Source organism: Pteropus vampyrus, unplaced genomic scaffold (assembly GCF_000151845.1).
Source record: "Pteropus vampyrus isolate Shadow unplaced genomic scaffold, Pvam_2.0 Scaffold271, whole genome shotgun sequence".
NCBI classification, from domain to species: Eukaryota; Metazoa; Chordata; class Mammalia; order Chiroptera; family Pteropodidae; genus Pteropus; species Pteropus vampyrus.
Window position 1 is genome coordinate 2,067,610 of NW_011889052.1, and position 25,900 is coordinate 2,093,509.

Sequence of the window (25,900 nt, forward strand, 5' to 3'; positions counted from 1 at the left end):
CTACCACAATTTAAAAAAATACAGAAATTGGTAAGCATATAATTTCATACTTAACGAATATAGCATGGAGCGCAGGATGCCACTGTTAAGGGCAGGAGTAACTATTCTTTCAGACAAGAGTGTAGCGTCCACAATATCTTTAGTAAGATCTTTAGTAAGACGTGAAGAAAGCTGATGCTGATGTTATGCTTATGAATGTCTGTCTGCCTTTGTATTGGGCCTAGAAGAAAGAGGAAAATATCAGAAAAGAAAGGGCAGGCCCCAAGGAACCTGAGTTTCTCAGTGGACAAGGTTTGCACCTGTGGAAAGCATGAAGCCATCTGAGTATTGGAATTTTGTTTCTAAAATAAGTCAAACCACAAAGGGGTTTTGGTGCGAAGATAACTCCGACTGGAAAGGTTCTAACTTCACTACAACTTCATTTTTTCCCCAACATAAAAGTCTTTGCCTAAAGTAACCTGCAGTGCTGCTTCGCACACCGCCAAGCAGTGAAAAGTGAAGTGCTGGCGAAGCCATGTGCCCTGGAAATGGCAGAGACCATGTGCGCCATGGCAGTGTCCATGCCACTCCCCTCTCCAGAACTGCTGGCCTCTCCTCTAGCTGTGGAATGGGTCAGCATCAAGGTGACCATCAGGGCCAGTGTGTGCCAGAAATGCTGGTGCTCCCCGGCAGGGAGCTGGGCCGGCTGGGTGACACTGGCTAGGAGGCGCTGGCAGAGATCTCACTGCTCTTCAACTAGAAGTAGAGGAGCCGCCAGTGCCTCGCAGCATGACAAAACCATTTTCTTCTGGCACTGCTGAGGCCATTCATGGATGCCTTTTTGTAATCTCCTTTAAGAATCGGCAAGGTTGATTTACTTGCCAAGTCAATCCAAGGAAGTTTTCTGTGCCTGCACAGGGCACCCAAGGCCCTTGGCATGATCCTTGGTTGTAGCCCTGGCCCTAGGGAAGAAACATGCTCCACTCCTGGGAGTGACTTAGAGACTCTGCTAACAAGCCCAACGGAAGTCTGGTCACTGCAGATAGAGACGTTACCTTCGGAGCAGGGCCTTGAACCTGGTAACGGGCAGACCTTGTGATTCTATGTTCTCTGGCTTTTCACCAGATGACACAGGAAATAATTTCTGTACTTTAGGAGGACAAAAGAAAGCCCACTCAAAGGGCTGTTCAGAATAGCATCAACTGCCAGCTATGGGCTTGAAGAACAATCTTTGTCATCTGAACGACCAAGCTTAGGTCACATAATCATCAGTCATAAGGAAGTCCCATGGGTAATGAAGAGGAGGTCCTGGAAGCCATGCTCTGCAGGCCAGAGTCCACATTCCACAGAATGTTTAGTATCTGGAGACCCCGCCACAAAGCAGAGATGATGCCCTCTCCTGGCATCAGAGATGCAGACCTGGCCACCGAGAACCCCAACTGAGAACACAGGAAGTGAGACACCACACTCTCAGCCAGAGTCCCGTGGGGTTCTGGGCTCCTTGATGAGTGTGTGCTCCCTCCCATCAAAGGGAGCGAGGAAAGCGGATCGCCCTGGGCCCTTGTGCCGCGGGAGCCAGGTGTGCCGTGTGCTGCTGGTCTGATGTCAGAGACACACTGTGTGCTGCCACATCTAAGAAAAGCCCACCTCCAACTGAGTCAGGCCACACGGCATCTGATTCATAGTAACTTATTTCTGAGTGAAATTAAATATAATTTAATCATACAATTTTGATTTCACTTTGTTTCAGGAAGCTCACATTCCTTTTAGTTTACATTAGTTTATGTTGGGGGGTTTTGTTTTATTTTGTTATAATTCAGTGGTTCTTTAGTTTATTTGCAAGGTTGTAAAATATGAACACTCTCTAATTTTTAGAACGTGTCATCACCCCATCACCATTAGCAGTTACTTCCCACCCTCCCCCAGTCCCTGGCATCCACTAACATGCTTTCTATCTCTATGGATTTGCTTATTCTGAACATTTTACATAAACAGAATCACATAACGTGGTTGGTTGTGTCTGGCCTCTTTCACTGAGCGTAATGTTTTCAAGGTTCATCCATGCTGCAGCACGTATCACACTCCATTACCTTTTACGGCAAAGTAACATTCTACTGTATGGCTAGACCACATTTATTTACCCATTCATCAGTTGATAGACACTTGGGTTGTTTCCACTGTTCGGCTATTAGGAACAATGCCGCTACAAACGTCTGTGTATAAGTTTTGTGTGTGAATATGTTTCTTCAATTCTCTTGGGTATATACCTAGGAGAAGAAGTGCTGGGTCTCACTTTTTAAAGAATTCACTGTTTTCCAGAGTGACTGCGCTATTTTACATTCCCATTGACAATGCGAGAAGGTTCCAATTTCTCTACTTTCTCATCAACACTTTTATTGTCTGTCCTTTTGATTATAGCTACCCTAGTGGGAGTTCACATTTTTTGCCTGAAATATGAAGAAACATAATTCTTTGAAAACTTTCTTAATTCACAAAAAACATCTAATCTATGTCCAATGCAATAAACTAAATTTCAGGTGCAGGGAAAGGGTTAATAGCTGATAGAGAGTCTTGGAGAGGTCTGACACCAAAGCCCTTAAAGAACACTAGTCTGGATGGCCTCCTACTGCTCCTGGGCTCTGACAAACTCCAGGTTAGAAAGCTGCTGCAGCCTCTCAGGGAATCAATGCATTTTGACACATCTTGGGGGTGTGAGACATGACAAAGCTGGAGAGCGCAGGGCATCCTTGCTTCCCAAGAGTTCAGAGAGCTGCATCTCTTAAGCAGCTATAGCCATAATGAGGCGGGCATCACTGGGGTGATGTGACACACAGCAGATGGCTGCACCTACGTGGGTGGCCCAGGAACACCAGCCACCTTCCCCAAACTTGGGCCCCACTTCCCCATGCATGGTACTCTAGAAATGTCTTGAGCATCTGTGCTGACGGGACCGGAGATGCACCCTCAGCCCTGCTCACCACCCCTCTACCTCTCAGAGGTCTCGAAGGACAGGCTGGCTTTCTCCTCCTTGTGGTCACTGCCACTGCCTGACCGATGCAGACTCCGGCGGGAATGCTTGCGTCGAGGTTGCTCCCGCTCTGGGGTATCATCCTGCTCCACGGTCTCACTTTCCACATAAGGGTAGGCTACCAAGTTGATGTAACCATCACTGTCCCCCTCAAAACAAACAGACACCACACCTGTTGGAAAAAAGACAGCCGATCAACAAATGTCTACATGGGCTGGATCCATGCAGTACACACTGCTGACACTGACGTCACCTGCCCTGAACGAATTGTCGATTGAGGTACGAGCAATGACCAGCAGACATCTTTCCAGAAATTGGCTGACTATTCACTCCCACTCTAAGTCTGCTACTTACCTTTGATCTTGGATAAAACCATATTTATTTCCATTCTGTTATTTTCAATTACTGACTTCTGTACCATTCAAAAGAACTGTGCTCCCTCGGTGACATCCACGCCTGACATAATTTAACTCTCTACTTACTGAACTGATCTATGATACTGCCATTTCCTGTGTCCTTTTCTAGATCTGGGTTTCCTTCTGCCTGACGGTGTCACCTAGAGACCTCAGGACTTATCCTTCCAAGGAAGTCCTAAAAGTATGTCTCCTGCCCACACCGAGCATCAGGCGATTCTAATCAATCTCACCAGAGAGAACTTCTGCTGGCATTTTTAAGTTGAGACAGCTTTGTATCTTCCATGCTGTACTCATGCAAAACAGTTTGTTGGGTCCATTTTTATCTAACAGGTTGTTCTTAGTTTCTTCTGGATCATTACCAAAGCAATTAAAATGCAATACCTAGAAACCTAACTCAAGAAGGAAGGTTTCTGGCTTTTTTTAACTTCCAGACTGCCTTTTAACTTCCACATCCAACCTTCTGTCTGCTATGTCTTTCTTCACTCTTGGTGTGCACAACTGGCTCTATAAACTGAAATCAGTGAGAAGCATTTATGAATGTTAATATGCCAGACCAAGAATATCCTTCTGTTCAGCCCATTTCCTTCTCCAAATGGGCACTGCTCTAATCCCTGAGTCTTTTTAGAAAAAAAAAAAAAAAAAATCCTTAAAACATCAAAGTGAAATGAGTTCTTTATTCTCACATTCCCATCACACTGCTCAAACATATGCCTCACCTTAGGGGGCTCCGCATCAGTGCTCCGGCTTTCTTACACAGACAGCTGCGTCTCCTGCAGGCCTGCACCTCTTTAACTTCCTCTGTCTTCACCAGTCTCAATTTTGTTCAAGTCTGAATGCCCTCTGGTCTACAATCTTGTCTCCTGGGCACTCCCCCATGCTCTGATCTAGAGTGTCCTCTAGGCCTGCCACATAGCTCCCATGCTGGACCCCTCTCTGAGGCAGCGGACCAGAGTGAAAACTCTCTTTCATGATCCTCTACTTCCCGTTCTTGGTTTACTCCCTATTAGAGTGGAATATCCAAGTAACTTCCTAAGGAAGGGTGTTTAGGAGATCAATTTTCTGAGTCCTTTGCAGGATTTTATTCTACTCCGATACTTGATTGCTAGTTTGGCTGAAGACAGAATTCTATGTTGTCTGCAAATAAAGAGTTTTATTTCTTCCTTTCCAATTCAGATGCTTTCGATCATTTCATTTTTTGCCTAACTGCCCTGGCCAGAACCTCCAGTAAAATGTTGACTAGAAATGGAGAGCATGGACAACCCTTATCTTATTCTTGATCTTAGCAGGGAAAGCAACTGTTTGATCATTAAGCATGATGCTAGCTGTAGGTTTTTCATAGATGCCTTTTATCGAGTTGAGGAACTTTCCTTCTATTCCTAGTTTGCTGAGAGTTTTGTTGTTTTATCAAGAATGGATGCCGGATACTATCAAACGCTTTTCCTGCATCTGTTGAGATAATCACTTTTTTTCCTTTTTTTAGGTTATTAATATGGTAAATCACTTTAGTTTTTGAATGTTAAACCTACCTGCAACCTACCCTGCATTATTCATATCAACCCTACTTGGTCACAACATATTATCCTTTTAACATATTGGATTCAATCCACTAAAACTTTTTTCAAATTTTTTTATATCTCGGTTCTTGAAGGACATTTATTTTCTTATAATGGACTTACAGAATGAGCTAGGGTATATTCCCTCTTCAATTTTTTAGAAAAGTTTGTGTAGAATTGGATAATATTTCTTTCTTAAATCTTTGGTAGAATTTACCAGGGAAGCCGTGAGGGTGGGCCTGGAATTTCTTTGTTAGAATGCTTTAAACTCCCACTTCAATTTGTTTAATAGACAGGACGATCTAGATTATCTATTTCTTCTTGAATGAGTTTTTATAGTGTTTCTTTTAAGAAACTGTCTAGTTCATCTAAGTTGTAGAATTTATTGGCACAAAGTTATTCACAATATTCTCTTATCTTTAAAACATCAATAGAATATCTATTTCCAGGAGTTTTTCATCACCTCAAACAAAACTCCGTAAGCAGTAAGTAATCACTTCCCATTTCTCTTGCCCAGAATCCTGGGTAACCTCGACTTTATCTCTACAAATTTGCCTATTGTAGGTATTTCATGCAAGTGGGACTATGGAATTTTTGTCCTTTTGTGCCTGTCTTGTTTCACTTAGCATCATGTTTTCAGGGTCCATCCATCTTGCAGCCTATATCAGAGCTTCATTTCTTTTTAAGGCCAAATACTATTCCACCGTAAATATATAGCACATGTGGTTTATCCATTCTTCTGTTGATGAACATTTGGGCTGTTTCCACCTTTTGGCTATTGCGAATAATACTTCTGTGAATATGAGCTTACAGGTATATGTTTGAATCTGTTTTCAGTTCTTTGAGGGTTATCCCTAGGAGTAGAATTGCTGGATCATGTGGTAATTCTGTGGTTTTTTGAGGAACTGTCAAACTGTTTTCTGTAGCAGCTGTATCAGCCATGTTCCTATTTCTCCACATCCTTGTCAACACTTATTTTTCATTTTTTAAATAAATTATTATAGCCATCCTGGCGTGAAGTGGCATCTCACTGTGGTTTTGATGTGCATTTTCCTAATGACTAATGATGCTGAGTATCTTTTCACGTGCTTATTGGCCATTTGTGTATCTTCTCTAGAGAAATGTTTAAGGCTGCTCTTCATCCTTCAGTCCTTCAAGTCTCCTCATATACTCCTTCCCTGATCACCTTATAGCAAGTGTTCCGTTCCGGAAGCCTTACTATTTTCAGCTGCAGAACCTTACTTAGTTTCTTCGTAGCATTTATCACAATCTGTAACTGTTTGGTCTATGTTTGTTACCTTTTCTCATATTAGCATGTAAGCTCCTTGAAGGTATGGACTTTTTTTTTGCCTTTTACACTGATGAGTACAGGACCTGACATTTAGTAGATGCTCAAAAAATATTTGATAAACGAATGAGGCAAAGTTCTGCATAAAGATACAGAAGCCTAGAACTTCACATCTAGTACTATGGAATGTTACCGGCATTTTTCGTTAGGTTAGTTGAGTTTTTAAATTACCTGTGTGTCTGGCAATACAGATGTGTGTATATATGTGTGGGTTAGTATATATACATGCATTTTCTAAATTTGTCTACTGAAAGGGCCTAAAAGTAATGATATTCCAGTAGCACTCAGTATATCTAGTGCCAAGATCTTATCTTTTCTAAACACTATTCCTACAAAAAAAGGAAACAGAGTTCCTTGGAGAAATGGTTGGTTCCTTAATGGAGGAGGAAAAATACAAGAGTATCTTGTAGTAACTGAAAGTAAAAAAAGTATAAAAACTGTGGGAGTATATGTCACAAGTACACAAGACCCAGTGACCAAATCAAGAATAATTTGAGCAATAAAATATTCATTAAGTCCATACTGATAAATGAGTGAGAAAGGACGATTCTTCCTTACAGAATTGTAATTACTTCCAATTAATACAGAAGGAATGATGGAAACATAAGTCACTATGAGGCATGCATCACAGTAATAACTGCTGTAGGCAAGAACTATTGATGGATTCTAAAATTAGTGGACTAAAGAATGACAAAAAGCAGAATATCTGTAGTCTCAAAGTGTCTCCCCTAAGATATTCATTAATTACAACAGGAAAAATAATAGCTTTACAGTGGAGAAGCCTGGCAGACAGCACCTAAACTAAGTGAACAAAGTTAATCACCAGTAACAAGACAGGTACTCCTGACATGATGAGCTGAGGAAAACACAGGGTCATTTCTGTTGCCCAAAATATATAACCTCAATCTGGTCATGAGGAAATATAAGACAAGTCTACGTTTAAGGACATTTTACAAAATAACTGCTGGGACTCTTACTAAGTGTCAATGTCATGAGAGACAAAGAAAGACTGAGAAACTATCCCAGAGTGGAAGAGACTAAGGACTAAATACAATGTGAAATCCTGAACCAGAAAAAGGACATAAGTGGGAAAACTGCCGAAATTTGAATACAGTGTATGGATTAATTAATAGTATTTATATCAATGTCCATTTACCGGTTTTGGTAATTACAAGTTGTACTATAGTTATGCTTTAAATATGATGTATTTATAGATACCCAACTTTGATTATAGCATACACATGTAACAGCACCATTCTTAAAATCTAAATCCTTTAAAATTGCTTACTGAAATTCATTTAAGGATCTTGTAAGCAGTGTTAAAGGGGCCAGGTTTTCGCAGGCCCCCACCCACTTCTGCATGGTGGCTTGCACCGTCGTACTGCGCTGTCACATTGCAGCCTCCTTTCTGCTGGAGAAGACCACAGCACAACATCTGCCACAGTGAGTTCATTCCCAGTGAGCCAGAAGCTCTTCCCAAGAGCAGAGATGATGGAGACAGCGGCTTTTTAACTTTACTGCTTCCCCCTTTTAGTTGAAGAACAGCTATCTCTACCCAGCTATTTATACGGGTTAAATTTACAGCATTATGCTTCTGGCCAGAGAGAACAAAAAACATGCAATGCTCCCTTCTCCTTTAATGTGACCCATCATTTGGACACTGAACTTCATTCGAGTCTTTGGCACATTCTTCCAAATTAAAGTAATACCCAGCTGATATTCATCGAGGAACTGTTTTTTAGTCTGCTAATTTAAGCAGTCAAGGTTTTCTGGCACGCTCTTGACTGCTGAATGTGTGTGGACAGTGAACGGGACCCAGGAGCGGTCACAGAACAGCTGGTGCAGGGAGAGAAGAGGGGAGGCGGGGTCTGCGATGATCACGATGTCTGTCAGCACCCTGTAATCCTTCCCAAGCAATGAATTTAAGTCCAGTGTATTGGGCAATAAAGCGGCGGGCTCATCGGCTTGGATTATGTTGGTTACATGCAAGTGCGCATCTCGCACCCAAATCATCTTGGAAAGACCATCAACCACAGCTTTCAATTCATACAGATGTTTTAAAACATCATCTCAGAAGGACTCAAGAGCTCGAAGAGATGGGTCAGACTCTCCCTGCATGGGGCTGCCAGTCCTGCTGGGCCGCTGGGGAGCCAGGCGCGTGAAGGGAGCCCTCTGTAGGGACATGTGCTGCCCTGCCACGGGCTTTACCCGCTGCATTAACATCGTGGGAGCGTTACAGGAAACAGCATACGGGAACTCTACGATTTTTGCGACTTTTCTGTAACGTAAAATTTATTTCAAAATTAAAGGTAAAAACCCTATGCTGGTCTTTGAAATATATGAATTGGACCAATAGTATCTTCCTTTTCCTTTGAATAAATTGGACTGCATTTGATTAAAAAGAAGGGATCAGTTTTAGTTTCACTGGATTGTATTTCTGAGAAAGTATATTTATTATTTTTCTAGTGAAAATGTAGCCGGAGCAAAGAAAATCAAGTAGATACTACGGATTCACTTAGGCTTTTAACGACTCTGATCCCCAGTCTGAGAAAAGGCTGCAGCAGGGGGACACTGAACCAGTGCTATGACTGACACTCCACCCCAGAAGACACCTCGATCCCAACCTGTCCCTGTTCTGGAGGTTGTGATTTAGAAAATCTTTCTCTGGAATCAGGCTCAACTCCCTTTTCAGGGCTTTTCTCCTTAGCAGCAGGGCTCTATGCGCTAGCAGGGCCTGTAGCTCTCAGTCTGGTTTTGGCACATTTCTGGCAGAAGGTCTGGCCATGGATGTGTTGAGTGTGGACAAGTAAGAGGCTGACACTGCACTGACAAAGCATTTGCAACGGCTGCTCCTTAGCCGCTTAGAGACAGCAAGCACTGTGTTTGATTCTGGCTTCTCTCTTATTTTGTAGTCTTAGAATATTTATTTCTCCAAATTCAATATTCTTCTGATTGTTTTTGAAAACAGTAGCTAGCAAATCATCCAACTCAAAACTGCACAGAGGACTTGAACAGACATTTCTCCAGAGAAGATACACAACTGGCCAATAAGCTCATCAACATCATCGATCATTAAGAAAATGAAAATCAAAACCACAATGAGATACCACGTCACACCAGGATGGCTATAATAATTTATTTTAAAAATGAAAAATAAGTGTTGGCAAGGATGTGGAGAAATAGAAACACGGCTGGTAAGACTGTCAAATGGTACAGCTGCTATAGAAAAGTTTGGCAATTCCTCAAAAAGTTAACCACAGAATTATCATATGATCCAGCAATTCTACTCCTAGGGATAACCCTCAAAGAACTGAAAAGACTTAAACACATACCTGTAAGCTAATATTCACGGAAGCATTATTCGCAATAGCCAAAAGGTGGAAACAACCCAAATGTGCATCTACAGAAGAATGGATAAACCACATGTGCTATATATTTACGGTGGAATAGTATTCGGCCGTAAAAAGAAATGAAGCTCTGATATAGGCTGCAAGATGGATGGACCCTGAAAACATGATGCTAAGTGAAACAAGACAGGCACAAAAGGACAAAAATTCCATAGTCCCACTTGCATGAAATACCTACAATAGGCAAATTTATAGACAGAAAGTCAAGGTTACTCAGGATTCTGGGCAAGGGAGAAATGGAGAGATTACTTAATGGTTACAGAGTTTTGTTTGGGGTGATGAAAAACTTCTGGAAACAGATAATGGTAATAGTTACACAACACTGTGAATGTACTTAATGCCACTGAAGTGTACACGTAAAAATGGCAAATTTTATGTTATGTATATTTTATAACAATAAAGAGTTAAGGAAACAGAAGTCGATACTGATACAGATTGGTTTTTCTAAACTGAGGATCCCCTACGTAAAGGATGCTGTAAACATGACTGAATTCATACAGCTTTAGAAAAGTTAAAAAGCAGAACACAAAAAAATATAACTTATACATGACAGGTAATCATAAAAGTGTATAAACATAATTATAAAAATCAGGTTTTAAAATGAAGTGACTTAATTCTGGTATATACTCATAGAATTTTACTCTATATAAAGTTAACCTCCATTTTGAAACAGATTCTTTTTCCTTCAAAAGTTAGGACCTCCAGACCCCAGTCTTTCTGTAAATTTCTTACCATCAATTCATTCCCCCAGCACATCCAGACGCGGGCTCCACAGGGCCCCCTTGCCAGCTGTCTCCCTGCCACAGCCTGGAAAGCACCCAATTCTTCCTCCTCTGGGACCAGAACAGGGCTGCCTCCTTCTCTCCTAGACCATCCCAGCAAACAGGAAACCCTGACACCAGCATGCCCTTCACCAATGGGACTTAACACTGTGAATTCTTCTCAGGTGTATCTATCAATAAATTCAATTTTCAAGATCTAAAGACCTCAACTGATGCTTTCAGCCTCAAATTTTGTTTAACAAAGTGACTGAGCCGCTTTGAGACAACAGAGACCCACAATCACATCACAGAGCAAACAAAACAAGGAAAACTGAGCAGAGGGCTGAGCCCAAGGCTGCTGCTCTCTCCAAACTGGCCAGTGACTAACCTTTGTACTCAGGGGTGAACTCCTTCATTTCGGGGGGGAGGGACTCGTAGAAGCGCTGCTCCCGGGAGATGAGGGGCTTGCACACAGTGTGGTCGTCGTAGCGCATCATGCTGCTGTGTCCGCCCACCTGGTGGATGAAGGGCTCCAGGAGGACTCCCCGGTCTCCTGCCCGACTTGCGTTCTTGCCATACTGCCCCACTTCCATGGTTTGACAAACACACATTGCGTAGGGGGCCGGTTGCACACTGAAGGCAGAGGATGCAGCACATGGACCACGAAAGGAGAGCTAGGCAGGTCCTTCGTGAGCTGAAAGCCAACAGTCAGAATCTGTTCAGCTTATTCTTCTTTCCTAACATAAAGGAAGAGAGGAAAAGAGGGAATCAAAACATCTGGCAAGCTACAATTTCCCTAGAGCTCACAGAACATCTGCTCCATGAGTAAGAACACAAATTCTGTTCAGTTCCCTGCTCTGTGTTCCCCAGCATGCACAACACTGCTAGTGCCTGAGAGGCAGCTGGTACATTTTCATTGAATGATGCATCTTTGGTCACCTCCATCCATCTTTTTATGCACAAAAGCCCACAATCTCTTCCTTTCTCAGTTCTCAGATTCCGTCTAAGTTCTCTAAAGGCTTTAATTTTAGAGCTACAGTATATTACAACCAAAGGAAAGCAACTGTCCCTCTTCATTTCACATTCAAAAGTAAGAGTTCAGGAAAAAACCAGAAGGTGACACGAATTTATTCTTTCCAGACTTCCCATGACTGTCAGTACTGTAAGGGTCTCTTCCTGACTCAATGAAAAGGTTTTGCCTGAGAAATCAGATCACGCTAGATTCCCAACTTTTCTGCTGAAGGTGCAAGGATCAGGCAGGGAAAGCCACTCTGGGCTGAGCTGTAGAATCATAAAAAGGTTTTGCTTTTCCCAAAGGAATTCAGGCTTCAGATTTCTTCTACTTAAAATCTATGGTCATCAATTTATGACCACAGAGCTTCCCTTTCTGTCTGACTCTATGCTAATCAGTGGGACAGGAAAAGCTCTTTGTAATGTCAATTTTCTCTCAAGAAAGTAGTTGGCACCTTCTTTAAAATAGATTTTTTAAATTAGGAATGTATTGGCAAGACTACATCTGAAATATCAAGTCTAAAAGAGAAAAACAAAATATTTGTAGAGCAGGAATACGATTTTACCTGCAAGAGATAAACCATTTTTTTACCTGAACCTCATATTTATGGACTTAATGGGCTATACAAGAATACTGCTGTGTCAACGGCCGTGCTACCCTAAACAAGCCCGATCCCGTCTGATCTCGGAAGCTAAGCAGGGTCGGGCCTGGTTAGTACTTGGATGGGAGACCACCTAGGAAGACCGGGTGCTGTAGTAGTGTTTAAAAAAAAAAAAAAAAAAGAATACTGTTGCAAAACTGTAAAATTTTCTTAATCCAAAGCTGCCCAAGAAACAATGTTCTATTTCACGGCTATCAACAAAAATAAACTGTTCTCCACTCCCACTCCCCCAAACAGATTGGCACCGTGTGAATGGACATACTTCTTTGCTTCTCAGTCCTCCTTTAGAATGAAGCAACTCCCGGTCCCAGGGAGCTTTCCCAGACTCCATTCTCTTTGACCACGAGTTCAGCGCATACCTCTGTGGTCCCTAAGGTAGCTGGCTCTTGTTTTCTGATGACAAGGAAACTCCCAACGACTGAAGAACAAGCCCTTTGCTGATAACAAAAGGGCACCCTTCCCAAAGCCAAGCGTGGACACCACAGCTCTATAATCTTTCATGTGTCCCTGAAGGCAGAGAATCTGAATTCGATCCAGGCCACAGGGCTCGTACCAAGATACTAAAAAAGAATCTGACCAACAGAAAATTCATTCTCTAATAACTAGTAATGAAACTGTCCAAATATCCAGGTAATTAGCTAAGAACTGATTCTGTGATTCAACAAGAGGCAGACCATAAAAGAAACTTACACTTTATACTTTTGCCACTTTAGGACCTTACTGAACATGATCTTTTACACACTCATCTGAATATAACAGTCAATAAATGCTATTTTCCAGAGTGTAACTAATCCTCTGACCTGATTTCAAGTAGTTTATGCCATTTAAGACACCTACAGCTTCTGCAGTCTTTTTCTAGACTTAAATTAAGGAACTACTAACATAAAGGAAAACCCGCAAATTCTTTAAAAGCTACGAAGTATCAAAAATGTCAGATAACTGCAAAAATGAGGGACTCTAGTTTCACTGCCATGAGTTAAACAACAACAACAAAAAACCCCACTAGTATAAGCTTTGTTTTTTATTATGTTTTGTTTTGTTTTGTAAATGACTCCAAAGGTTTCCCTGGGGGAAATTATAAATGGTCCTCTTTCCCCGACATGGCCATGGCAATAAACGGAGGGTCCCTATTTGGTTTGCAATCTAGTGGTGTTTCCCAGGCGTCTGCTATCCGGAATTCACACTGCTCAAGTACATAATGTGCAGTGAAATCTTTGGCTATGACAATAGTAACAGGTTTTTAGGTTGAGACTAATAAAAAAAATACTTGTTTTTAAAAATATAACTACTAGACATCATCTGCAAATATCACAAGAGCTTATGCAGGAGAAGAAAAGGCTTAGGTAAGTAATCTACATATTATAAACATCTCACAAGTCTATTCTTTCAAATACATTAGGACTTGCGATCTTTTTTTTCCTGTAAAAATCACTACCCTTTGTAATTACACCACTCAGAAAAAGAAATTCTTCCTTAGCCTCCCCGCAAATGTTCTTTGATTCCTTAAGCAAAACTGTAATTTCTCATTTTGCAGTTTCTTCATAAGAACTGCACACTCCTCTCACGATGCAAGTGAGGGCTCATTACGCAGTTACACTTGGTTCAGGCGAGAGCTGCAGGAGCAGACAGAATCTTCCCCTCCTGTGGAACTCCTAAGGCATGTGAACAGTACAAGGAAAACAGGTACAGAAAGGAATCTCTGTCTGAAACAACGCTGGGAGTCAGAAGGGAGAAAAGGAAAGGCTCATTTCTCAGAGTCATCAAGCTGAAAAAAGGAATGAACAGCGAAAGGCCAATCAAGAACCAAGCTATTCGAAATTCTTCAAGTTTCTGTGCTGGGGAGGCACTTTACAAAGGCAATATTTTAAAACCCTTTGGCAAGAATTAGCATCACAAACGAGCTACCTGTGAGCCCCCGTCCAGCAGCAGTCCAATCACGAGCAGCTTCTGCTAAGCACTAAAGTACCCTACACTCACAAGACACAGAAGGTGAGCACTAGTCACCTGGGAAGCACAGGAGGAAGGTGATGTCCAGGTTTATCCTCCGCCCCACTCCAGAATTAACCGCAGTTAAAAAAAGTCTCTAAAAGATTCCCATCACAACCTCAATCCCACTTTAGGCCATAACTTGGTGGTATCTCTCAGGACACTCCTAGCGATCACTGTAGAAGGTTCCTTCAGCATCTTCAACCTCGTTAGCCCTCTGAGTTATTCAGCTGCCATGCCACCAAGAGGATCATGGTCACCACAGTATTCTGGTCATGCACTACAACATGGTCACCAGCGCTGATGTCCTAGGCATGACAACAGCCATCCTGGGGCTCCTCCTGCACAAGACCACACAACCAAATACGATGACAACTAGTCAAGCAGTAAGTTCTCCCTGTTGTGAGTAAGCATCTGAGCAATAAGAACACGCTGGAGAAACCCCAGGCAAGCCCCCCACCCCACAGAGACTACGGCTATAACCGAAGCAACGTCGTAACAGGTCCCTCTCAGTGTACCCAGCAGAGCTACTTAAACGTGTACAGTGTAAACCATTATGATGTGTCAAGTCTAGAAGACAGGGAGAGACTATTCTGTCCTTCCCGTCTCCCAGCACTATCCAAACTTCTGACATACAGTGACTGGAAACTCAGGTGAAGGGAAGGTTCATGATAACCAGGTGTCTCCCGGGGCAGGGAACCGTGACTGTCCAGGAGCAAGGCATGCCTACAGTGAGAAGGGCTGTAAGCTCTGGGCAGAGGGAAATCCAAATGGAGACCAGTGTTTCAGTGTTTCTTCCCACAATGTGTCATCTGAGAGCTGTATCACTATAGAAATTATGGCCAAGTTTTACCTTTCAGTGTAAAATCAGTCCCACAGGATTATGTTCCTGAGTTACCCGTCCTGTCTGCTTTCCAAGTAACATTCACTAAGATTTTTTCTGGAAAGGTGGAATCCCTGTAGATACAGACCACTGAGCTGGCAAGAGGTAGTATCCTGGGTGTCAAGGAAAGGCATGAAGGGTAGTGCCTGAGTGTTACAAAACAGCCTCTTTAATTCCACGGCTCAGATGTGTCCAAGACAGACCCAGGCACCATAGCTGTGGAGGAACTTATGAGTTGCCCCCCTAGTTTATAAGACTGTCAGAAAGCTGATTTATTAAAAGCATCTCCAATAACAGCGAGACTCCCACTTTCCCCAGTCATCCTGATGGTCCTTTGCTATGACTGACAAACATTCAAACGTGAAAAGCAATTACAATTAGTATTTAATTCTTAGAGCCTAACTCTTTGACATGCAAGTTAGCAGAGGCATTGACGCAGACTGAACTTGAAGGGAAATTTACTATTTTTTTTTTTCCCTCTCTACACCTTTTACCCTTGCCAGATGTAAGACATTTCTCCTCTCTGGGCCATTAAGGAGTATCAAAAGGAAATAATTTCAAAGAGGCTTTTGAGAAGGAGCCTTAAGAAATTTCTTAGTCTGTTTGGGCTGCTGTAACAGAGTACCATAGACTGGATGGCTTACAAACAACAGAAATTTATTTCTCACAGTTTTGGAGGCTGGAAAGTTAGAGATCAAGGCACTAGCAGATCTGGTGTCTGAATAGTCCATGTGTCCTAACGTGGAGGCTCAGATGGCTTATAAACATGTGAAAAGATGCCCCCCTTCAAAGTATCAGAGAAACAGAAATCGAGAAAGGACATTTCACTCCTATAAGATTGGCAAAAAAATAAAAAGTGTGGACCTACCAAGCACTAGCCAGTCAGGGAGAAGTGGCTCCTTTCCTATTCTGTTGATGACAACTCACAACCAAAGGTGTGTACCTTCCACATGCCCAAGATGTCAAGTTCAAGGATGTTCACTACAGCACTGTTGTAATGCAAAAGCAAGAAAACCACCTAAATGTCCATTAAGGGGGGAATGAATAAATTAATTGGTATAAATTGTATGATATTGAATTAATGATCTATCTATATCAACATGAATATATTTCAAAGCCGAACTGGTAAAAGCAAGTTTGGAAATAATGCTTTTAGTATGATACCACTGTTGTACATTTCTAATACACAAAACAATACTATATTATACATGAATTTATGGACACATATATATGTGTCAGAACAATGATATGGAATGGAAGGAAGTATACCAACTTTAGAGGAGGAAAGAAGGGGTGCTGTAGGCATAAAAATAAAAAAATAAGGGATTGTAAGCTGTCAAGGTCCTTGCTATCTGTGAGGTCAACCAAGGGTTGCCTCGCCTAAAAAAAGAAAAAGAAAAAAAGAAAAGGAGGAGGTTGATATCCAAGAACAGTACTTCGACTCTATACTTTTTTCTTTCTTTTCAAAAAACTGGAAACACGGGTAAAATTTTAACATCTTTAAATCTACATGTCAAGTACATTAATATTGTATTATCCTCTGAACTCATATTTCATTTAGAAAAAGCCTTCACAGTGCTAAAAGCCTGATGTCAACACACAGTAAATGACAGAAGAACATACTAGCAATGGTTCCAAAGAGGGGTACGAATACTGTCACAGTTCCCTGGAAGTGGGAAGAAAATATTAGAACTCCAGGATCTGGATTCTTCTACTCTCATCTTCCTACTATTCAGTCTTCTTTCCTGGTTCTTTGTCCTCGTCCTCTATGTCTAGCAACACTTTCAGTTCCGTCCTCCCTTGAACACCAAATTCATATATCCAACCGCCTTTTTGATCTAAGGAGTTTAAATTTAACATGGCCAATACAGAGCTCCTTCTCCACCCCAAAAGAACTCTTCACGACCTGTAGTCTTCCCCATCCCCAAGCCCATTTTTACAGCTGTTCTCCCCAAAACTCTAGCAGTCATTCTTGATTTCTCTTTCCCTAAAACCCTTTTCATGTAATCCCACCAACTCTAACTTTAGAACATATCCAGATCCAGCTACTTCTCACCACCACGAATGCTACCAGCCTAGTGTGATTGCCAACATCTCTCACCTAAGTAGCATCCCTGCTTCTATCATGACCTTCCTAGTCTCTTCTCAACACAGCAGTCACAGTGACTGAGAGGGCATGTGTCTTACTTCAAAACCCTGCAACATCATCCACCTCACCCAAAGTAAAAATGCAATTTCCTTACCATAGCCTAGAAGATCCCATAAGATCTGCATTCCTCCCACCCCATTTCCTCTCTGATCTGATTTTCTAGCCCTCTCCCCATTGCCTATTAATTACCTCACCCTAGTCACAATGGCTAGACACACAGGCACACAGCCACTTCATGGTCTTTGCACCGCCATCCCTCTGCTTAGACCACCTTCCCCCACATATCTACACAGCTAACTCCCTCACCTCCTTCAAAAGTCTTTGCTCTTATACCTTTCTCAATGAGATCTATCTAACTGCCCTAAGTTTAAACTGAAAACCCACCTGCACGCTCCACTCCCCTTAATCTGCTTTTCCTTTTTTTCATGGTACTTATGCCCTTCTGACATATTATATATTTTATTAATAACATCTTTTTTTAAATTGTTATTAAGATGTCAGCTCCATGAAGGAAAGGCTCTTTTAGTTCATTATATATTATCTTAAATGCCTGGAGCAGTGTCTGGTACATAGTAGCCACGCAATAAAAATAGCTGAATAAATGTATGTATGTATGTATGTATATAATACATATAACAGATGTGTACAGTAAGCATATAACGTGAAGAAATGTTTAAGGAGAAGTTGTTGTTTTTTTTTTAATATTAGGGTTGTAAATCAAAAAATGTACAGACTTCTAACCTAGGGCTGCCAAAACCAGAACAAAGAGGTAACATGGCTTTACAGAGGACAAAGTACTTTGGCCACAGGATAGAATTCCAAATCAACGAGAATGCAAAATTCTGTGTTTCGACTCTAAAAATAAAATTGATATATGAAAGAAAATTGTTAAATGTCCCTGGATAAAGTGACAACAGAAACTAGACAAGATATGGAGGAAAAATAAGATAGCCTATGAAGAGCAGCATTAGAACATTAAGGATACACAAAAGAGAAACAAGGGAGTATTAGGCAAACAAACCGATAGTCTCAATTATAAAGGATGAACCACATCAAAGAACTCAAACCAAATTTAGAAAATACATTTATTTGTTTTAATTCAACAACATAGCAAGCCTAGAAAGTGACAATGAATAAAAGAAAGAGAAATTGCAATCAGATATAGTGGTGAACAAGGTCAGGACTATTTTAAGAACTAGGAAGGCACTGTCTCCATAGCAAGAGCGAGACAATACCTGGTCACCAAGTTCCTTAGTGTGGCAGGCACAGACACACCTCAAAATGCGGACCAGCAGACATGCATTCTAAGAAGCCTGGTTAGAATTCCAAATTCTGTGGCCAACATATTTTTATAACCTCAGATTAACCACTTGAGTCTGACATGGAATCTTTTTATAAAGAGAAGAATCTTTGGTGCCTTCTCATTGCATAGGAATATTTGCAAATTTCCTCAAATTTTCATAAAAATTAGTTTATAAACCCCATATTTCTATTATCTCTTCTAAAATGAAACATATCATTTAAATACTAAAAGCGTAATGATGAAGTATCATGCCCTTTAAAAGTTGTATGAAATTTATTTAGTTTTTTAAAAAGTAAATTAAACTTTGTAAATCAGAAATGTTAGGTAAAATTCTGGCAAAACCGCTCAGCAAAATGAACACAATGGACTGACAAATCACTCTAACCAAAAAAGAACTCACAAAGTTTGGTTGTATAGCTCTGGACTTTAGGAAAACTAATTTCAGAAATAATAAGCTGATCTAGACTCTGACAGGAAAAAGAACAAAAATACCTTCAAATTCATTGGCAAACCTACAGCGGAAAACTAACATGAAAGCTTGTTTGTTCTCTAAAGCATACACAGAAGGGAATCTAATGCCTTCCTGAAGTCCAACCCGTTCCTGCGTTTGCATAGGCACTGATACAGATTAGGTACATGCAGGAGGGTGTGAGGGAACAGCCCTCTCCCCCACCCCATGCACTGGCTTGTTTCAAGTAGATGCTCACAAACTTCTCTTGCAAGGAGGGAAACAGAAGGAACATTCTAGAGGTTAAACAGGGCTGTGGATCTGAGCCTGCCCAAAAGGGACTGGCACATCCCTCACACAGAAACCAGAAATGTGTGCAGAGGCTGTGAGCAATCTGGGAGGTTTGCAACAAAGAAAAGGCAAAAAGGCTTAAAGGTATCTATTTTGAGAAAAGATCATTGTTTAGGCTCCTGGGTCCTATCCCAGGAGCAAGGGACACAGTGGCATCCTCCTCAAGGACACTAGGCTGAGAGCAAACAGGGAGCAAGAAGGAAACATGCTTGGCAGGCGGCCTTGATGTGCTAGCCTGATGAAACAGCCAGACCAGAATTAATTTAGAGCAAAGAGAAAAGCTAGAATCCATTTCCTGTTTTTACTGGATTCTAAAGATTAGAAGCCTGTGCTTCCATTTACATATACGTGTGTGTGTGTGTGTGTGTGTGTGTGTGTGTATTTTTTTTTAAGCTAAGATTCCTCTGAAAATGTCTGCCTCTTTTTTGTAACAGGTCTGCCACCAGAACACTGCTAAATCTAAGCTAAAATGGGAAAGGAAAAGACTCACATCAACATTGTCATCATTGGACACGTAGATTCTGGCAAGTCTACCACAACTGGTCATCTGATCTACAAATGTGGTGGGACAAAAGAACCATCGAAAAATTCAAGAAGGAGGCTGCTGAGATGGGGAAGGTTCCTTCAAGTACGCGTGTGTCTTGGATATATTGAAAGCTGAACCACTGATATCTCCCTGTGGAAATTTGAGACCAGCAAGCATTATGTGACCATCGCTGATACCCCAGGACACAGGGACTTTATCGAAAACATGATTACAGACACATCACAAGCTAACTGTACTGTCCTCATTGTTGCTGCTGGTGTTGGTGAATTTGAAGCAGGTGTCTCCAAGAACAGACAGACCCCTGAGCATGTTCTTCTGACTTACACGTTGGGTGTGAAACAACTAATTGTTGGTGTTAACAAGATGGATTCCATTGAGCCACCTTATGGCCAGAAGAGATACAAGGACATCATTAAGGAAATCAGCACCTACATTAAGAAAACTGGCTACAACCCTGACACAGTAGCATCTGTGCCAATTTCTGGATGGAATGGTGACAATGTGCTGGAGCCAACTGCTAACCAGCTCTGGTTCAAGGGATGGAAAGTTACCCATAAAGATGGCAACGCCAGTGGAAACACGCTGCTTGAAGCTCTGGATTGTATCCTGCCACCGACTTGTCAAACTGACAAGTCTTTGTGTCTGCCACTCCAGAGTGTCTACAAAATCTGTGGTATTGGCACTGTCCCTGAGGGCCAAGTAGAGACCAGTGTTCTCAAACCCGGCATGGTGGCCACCTTTGCTCCAGTTAATGTAACAACTGAAATAAAGTCTGATCAAATGTACCATGAAGCTTTAAGTGATGCTCTTCCAGGGGACAATGTGGACTTCGATGTCAAGAACATGTCTGTCAAAGAAGTTCATCATGGCAAGGTGGCTGGTGACAGCAAAAATCACCCAGTAATGAAAGCCGTGACTTCACCACTCAGGTAATTACCCTGAACCATCCAGGCCAAATCACCTGATATGCACCTGTGCTGGACTGTCACATGCTCACATCACTTGCAAATTTGCTGAGCTGAAGGAGAAGACTAAGCGTCGTTCTAGAAAATATCCGGAAGACAGCCCGAGGTTTTCTGAAATAGGGTGATGCTGCCATTGTTGATGTGGTTCCTGGCAAGTCTGTGTTCAGAGCTTCTCTCACTGCCCTCCTCTGGGCCGTTTTGCTGTCCACGACATGAGACAGTGGCTGTGGGTGTCATCAAAGCAGCAGACAAGAAGACAGCAGGAGCTGGCAAGGTCACCAAGTCTGCTCAGAAAGGTAAAAGAATATTATCCCCAATACCGGCCACCCCAGTCTTAATCAGTGGTGGAAGAACAGTCTCAGAACTGTTTGTCTCCACTGGCCATTTAAGCTTAACAGTGAAAGACTGGTTAATGATCACAATGCATGATAAAACCTTCGGAAAGAAAGGAGAAGGTTTTGTAGACCATTTGGTTTTGTGTGTGTGTGTGTGGCAGTTTTTAAGTTATTAGTTTTTAAAATCAGTTATTTAATGGAAACGACATGATCAAAAATCTGTCACAGAATTTTGAGACCTCATTCAAAGTTTAATGAGGAAAAAAAAGAAAATGCCTCAACTGTGCTGAAACAAATGGGAAAAAGGGGGTTTGAGGACAGAATTTTAAGAACACAAGTCCCAAGTGATACACAGGAAATGAAAGCGAGAAAACCAAAAGAAAGGAGAAACAAAGGTGCCCCATCCTTCTTACCTGAAACACTGTCTGCTCACGATTTGTATGGGACTGTCCTTCACCAGAAGCCTCAGGAATACCCGTGCTGTGACTACACAGTCTGCAGGTGAGCCATACCTGAATCAAATCAGTCTGCCCAGCACATTCACGACTGAATCTAAACATGGTCAAACCCAGAGAGCGTACATGTGGAAGGACAGGAGAAATGGTTCTAAAAGGAAGACAAAACCACAGGACATTTAAAACGAGGCTGTCTGCAACGCTAAAGCATGGAACAGGGAACTTCCCGGACGTCCTATCTCCTACTGCCAATTCCAAAGGCCCAAAACAAAGAAAGACGCTTCTGTACGACTGAAAGGAAGATGCGAAGGGACAGTACGGGTCTGTTCTCACAACCGAGGGGTCCAACATGACTGGTAACTCTCGTTCCTTTTCTTCACCTCCCTCCTGCTCTTTGGGGAGAACCGGCTGCTCCACACAGGGGCTGACATCGGCCCAGGTTCTCTCCTCCAAGGACCATGTTCTTGGTATCCTATTCCTGCTCTCCTGGGAGACCTCTCCCCCTCAAGGCCCACATAGCGTCGAGACTTCAGGGGACAAATTCAACAGGCTGTCCCTCCAATCAGCACCACACACAACACACCATGAAATATCAGAACATCCATCCTGTGGATGAAGATTTTATTAGAAGGCACTCAGAAGCAGATGAGCAACACGTGATTATAGTGAATGTGGGAAAGCCTGTAAACAGAATAGGTAAGTGACCTATTTAATGCCTCACAAAATGCAACAGTTTAATTGCTTCGAGCAGATTATATTCTAGCTGTGTTCTACCCTCCAGTAAACCACCAGAATGACTACATTTAAGCAACTTTAAACAACAGAAAAACACTTCTATCTATGTACAACCTAAAATTCCAGACAGATGGGGACTTCTACCCACACACACAAACCCATCAACAACTTCCCAACTTAGAAAGTGTAGCGATGTCTTCAAAGAAACATCATTCCTTAAAAGTTGGGTTCCAAATCTCTTTGCTCCTCACACTTCCTTTCCTGACCCTCATGTAACTCATGAGACTCAATCTGAAAGCAAGCGCCAATGCCACAATTAATAAGTTGTGTACCCTTCAATACACCCAATTCAACTATTTTCACTGTCAATGAATTAAATATGAGACTATCTGTCCTATGCACTTTAGAGGATAAGGCAATATATGAGAAAACACTTTAAAAGTATCTACTATACTGATGTAACTAAAGCGATGCTAAAATTTTATAGCTTTAAAAGTATTAGAAATATAAAATTAATGACCTAAGGTTCTCCTTAAGAAGCTAGGAAAAGACTAAAGCAGAAAAGGAAATAAAGATATGAACAGAACTCAATAAAACAGAGAAAAAGAGAAAATGCAGTGTCAAAAGCAGGTTTTTTAAAAAAAAAATCAATATAATTGATAAATCCTCTAGAGAAATGATCAATAAAAAGAGACACAGATTACCACTGTCGGGGATAAAAAAGGAAATATCACTACAGATTCTACACGCATTATAAGAATAATAAGGTGATATTATAAACAACTGTATACCAATAAATTCAACAACTTAGACAAAATGGACGAATACCTCAAAAAATACAATTTACAAAAAAAATAAAACTTACTAGAACTGATAAAGATAAAATATAAAATCTGAATAGCCTTATATTTATTGAGAAAATTGATTTTATCAAAAATCTCTTAACAGGAAAACTCCAGACACAGATGGGTTTCACTAGTGAATTCTATCAAACATTTAAAAAAGAAATCACTAATTTTGTAAACATTCTTTCAGAAAACAGAGGAAAAAAAACACTTTCCAACTTGTTTTATAAGGTCAGGCATCCCTGAAAACAAAACTTAAGAACAAAAAACAGTTACCAAAAACGGAGGAGGAAAAAAAGATTATAGACCAATATCCTTCATGAACATAGACACAAAAATCCTTTTAAAAAATTTTGGCAAAACTAATTCGATGATATATAGAAAAAATAATACATCATGACAAAATGAGAATGCAAGGTTAATTAAATATCTGAAGACTAAATCAATGTAATTCATCATATTAACAAAACGAAAAAAAAACATGATCATCTCAATGTACAAAGGAGAAAGCTTAACAAAATTCAACACCCATTCATGATTAAAAACTCTCCAGCAGCAAACTAAAAATAGAAGGAAACTTGCTTACCTGATAAAGGGAATTTATGGAAAAACTTGAAAAACCTACGGCTGACATCATACTCAATGTGAATTTAACACTTCCCTCATACAATCAAAATAAGGCAAAGATGTCCATTCTCACCATTTCTATTCTACATTTTATCAGCTAATACAATAAGGCGAGAAAAAGAAATCAAAAGCATAAAAACTAGAAAGGAAGAAATAAGACTTTATATAGATAACATGATTGTTTACAGAGAAAATGCTCAGGAATCTACAACTTCTGAAACTGATAGGTGAATTTATTACCAAAGCCATAAACTGCAAGGTCAATATACAAAAGTCAGTTATATTTTTATATGCTAGTAACGAACAAAAAGAAAACAAAACAAAAATTTAAAAAACAGTCCATGGGAGTGACAACAAGAAAGATGGCAGAGTAGGGAGCTCCAGGATCCTTCTCTCCAGCCAAACAACTATTGAGATAGCAGCAACTGTGTGAAATAACTTTTTTGGAACTCTGGAGTCTAGCTGGAAAACATGAAGCTTTCAAAGTAGAGCCCGATGAAGAGGCTGGTGAATTTTGGTAAATTTCAGCCTTTTTACGTAGCAGCTTACCCAACCCCCACCCCACAGCAAGCAGCAGAGGGAAGGCTGCCCTAATTCCCCATGCAGCTTTCTGGAGGCTAAGGTGGGCCAATAAAGACCCTGTCCTACAAATACCAGGGTTGTGCATTCTGACTGATGATGGCTGCTTTTGATCACCCAGAAGCAGGCAGAGGCTGGTGACCACTGTTTCAACACATACGGTCTGAAATGGTTTCCAAGGGATTTAAGAGGATAGTACTTGTTTTTATTTTTCCTTTTTGGGAGAGCCAGACATTTAAGGAAATCTTTATCATGTCACTGGCTAACTGAAGAGATGAATGAACAGAAATTTCAATGACCACATACAACAAGGAATAAATTAGTTTAGAAAAGTCACAAATAAAAGGCTCTACCACTTAATAAGCAAAACCTAGCAATCCCTGAGAAGTGGGAGAATCAGATTTCTCCAGTTACCAGAACACAATATTCAAATGTCCAGTTTTAACAAAAAAAAAAAAAAAAAAAACGATAAAACGAAGAAAAACAAAATTAATGCCCATTCACAGGGAAAAGACTTTTTGACTCCTTTCCCCCTAAAAAAAAATCCTTGAGGAAGCAAAGACATTGGAATTATTATTAGTCAAAGATGTTAAATCAATTGTCATAAATACATTTAGTGGGCTAAAGGAAACCATGGACTAAGGAAATCAAAATGATATATGAACAAAATGAAAACATCAATGAATGACCAAAATTATAAAAAGAAACCAAACAAATTCTGTAGCTAAAAAGTACCACAACTGAAATGCGTGGGGGTGGGGAGGAGATCACTGGAGGGGTTCAACAGCAGAGCTGAGCACACTTAAGAAGTATCAGTAAACCTGAAGGAAGACAACCGAAATTACTCAGATGCAAAATGTAAAAAGAATAAGGAAAAGAGGGACACTACCAAATGTAACAATATATGCATTATAGAAATTCCAGAAAGAGGAGAGAAGAGGGCAGAAAAAATATTTAGAAAAATAATGGCCAAAACCTTTCCAAATCTAAAGAAAGACATAAAAAAATATGTCTCCTCGCACAAGGGAAACAACAACAAAAAAACAAATAGAACTACATCAAACTAAAATGTTTTTGCACAGCAAAGGAAACCGTCAACAAAATGAAGACAACCTACTGAATGGAAAAAGATGCTTGCCAATGATACATCCGATAAGAGATTAATATCCAAAATATATCAAGAACTCACACAACTTAACACCAAACATTCCAATTAAAAATGGGCAGAGGACCTCAATAGACATTTATTTCTCCAAAGAGGACATAGAGATGGCCGACAGACATGAAAAAATGCTCAATGTCACTAATCAGAGAAATGCAAATTAAAACCACGAGATACCGGCTCACATCTGTCAGAATGGCCATCATCAGTAAGTCAACAAACAAGTGTTGGTGAGGATGTGGAGAAAAGGGAACCTTGCGCAATTGTTGGTGGGACTGCAAACTGGTGCAGCCCCTATGGAAAACAGTATGAAAGTTCCTCAAAAAATTAAAACTAGAACTACCGTATGACCCAGAAATTCCACT

At 40.9% G+C, this 25,900-nt stretch overlaps 1 protein-coding gene and 3 pseudogenes across 4 annotated transcripts in view; 2 read left to right on the top strand and 2 right to left on the bottom strand.

Annotated features, from left to right (window-relative positions):
* IP6K1 (inositol hexakisphosphate kinase 1) overlaps positions 1 to 25,900 on the bottom strand; it is a 40,591-nt gene that overhangs the window by 7,076 nt on the left and 7,615 nt on the right. The window contains exons 2-5 of one of the 4 annotated variants that reach the window (XM_023520544.1): positions 21,546 to 21,738; positions 20,794 to 21,081; positions 10,881 to 11,229; positions 2,969 to 3,179 (exon numbers count right to left, since the gene is read on the bottom strand). In XM_023520544.1, coding sequence (XP_023376312.1) covers positions 2,969 to 3,179; positions 10,881 to 11,103 — 434 coding nt within the window. In that variant the 5' untranslated portion in view covers positions 11,104 to 11,229; positions 20,794 to 21,081; positions 21,546 to 21,738. Of the gene's footprint in view, positions 1 to 2,968; positions 3,180 to 10,880; positions 11,230 to 12,427; positions 12,705 to 20,793; positions 21,082 to 21,545; positions 21,739 to 25,900 lie in introns of those variants that run through there. The other 3 variants (XM_023520543.1, XM_023520545.1, XM_011375433.2) reach the window with 3 other exon arrangements.
* LOC105302425 lies at positions 1,422 to 20,780 on the top strand (annotated as a pseudogene).
* Positions 3,186 to 10,859, bottom strand: LOC111729584 (annotated as a pseudogene).
* On the top strand, positions 12,145 to 12,263 carry LOC111729595 (annotated as a pseudogene).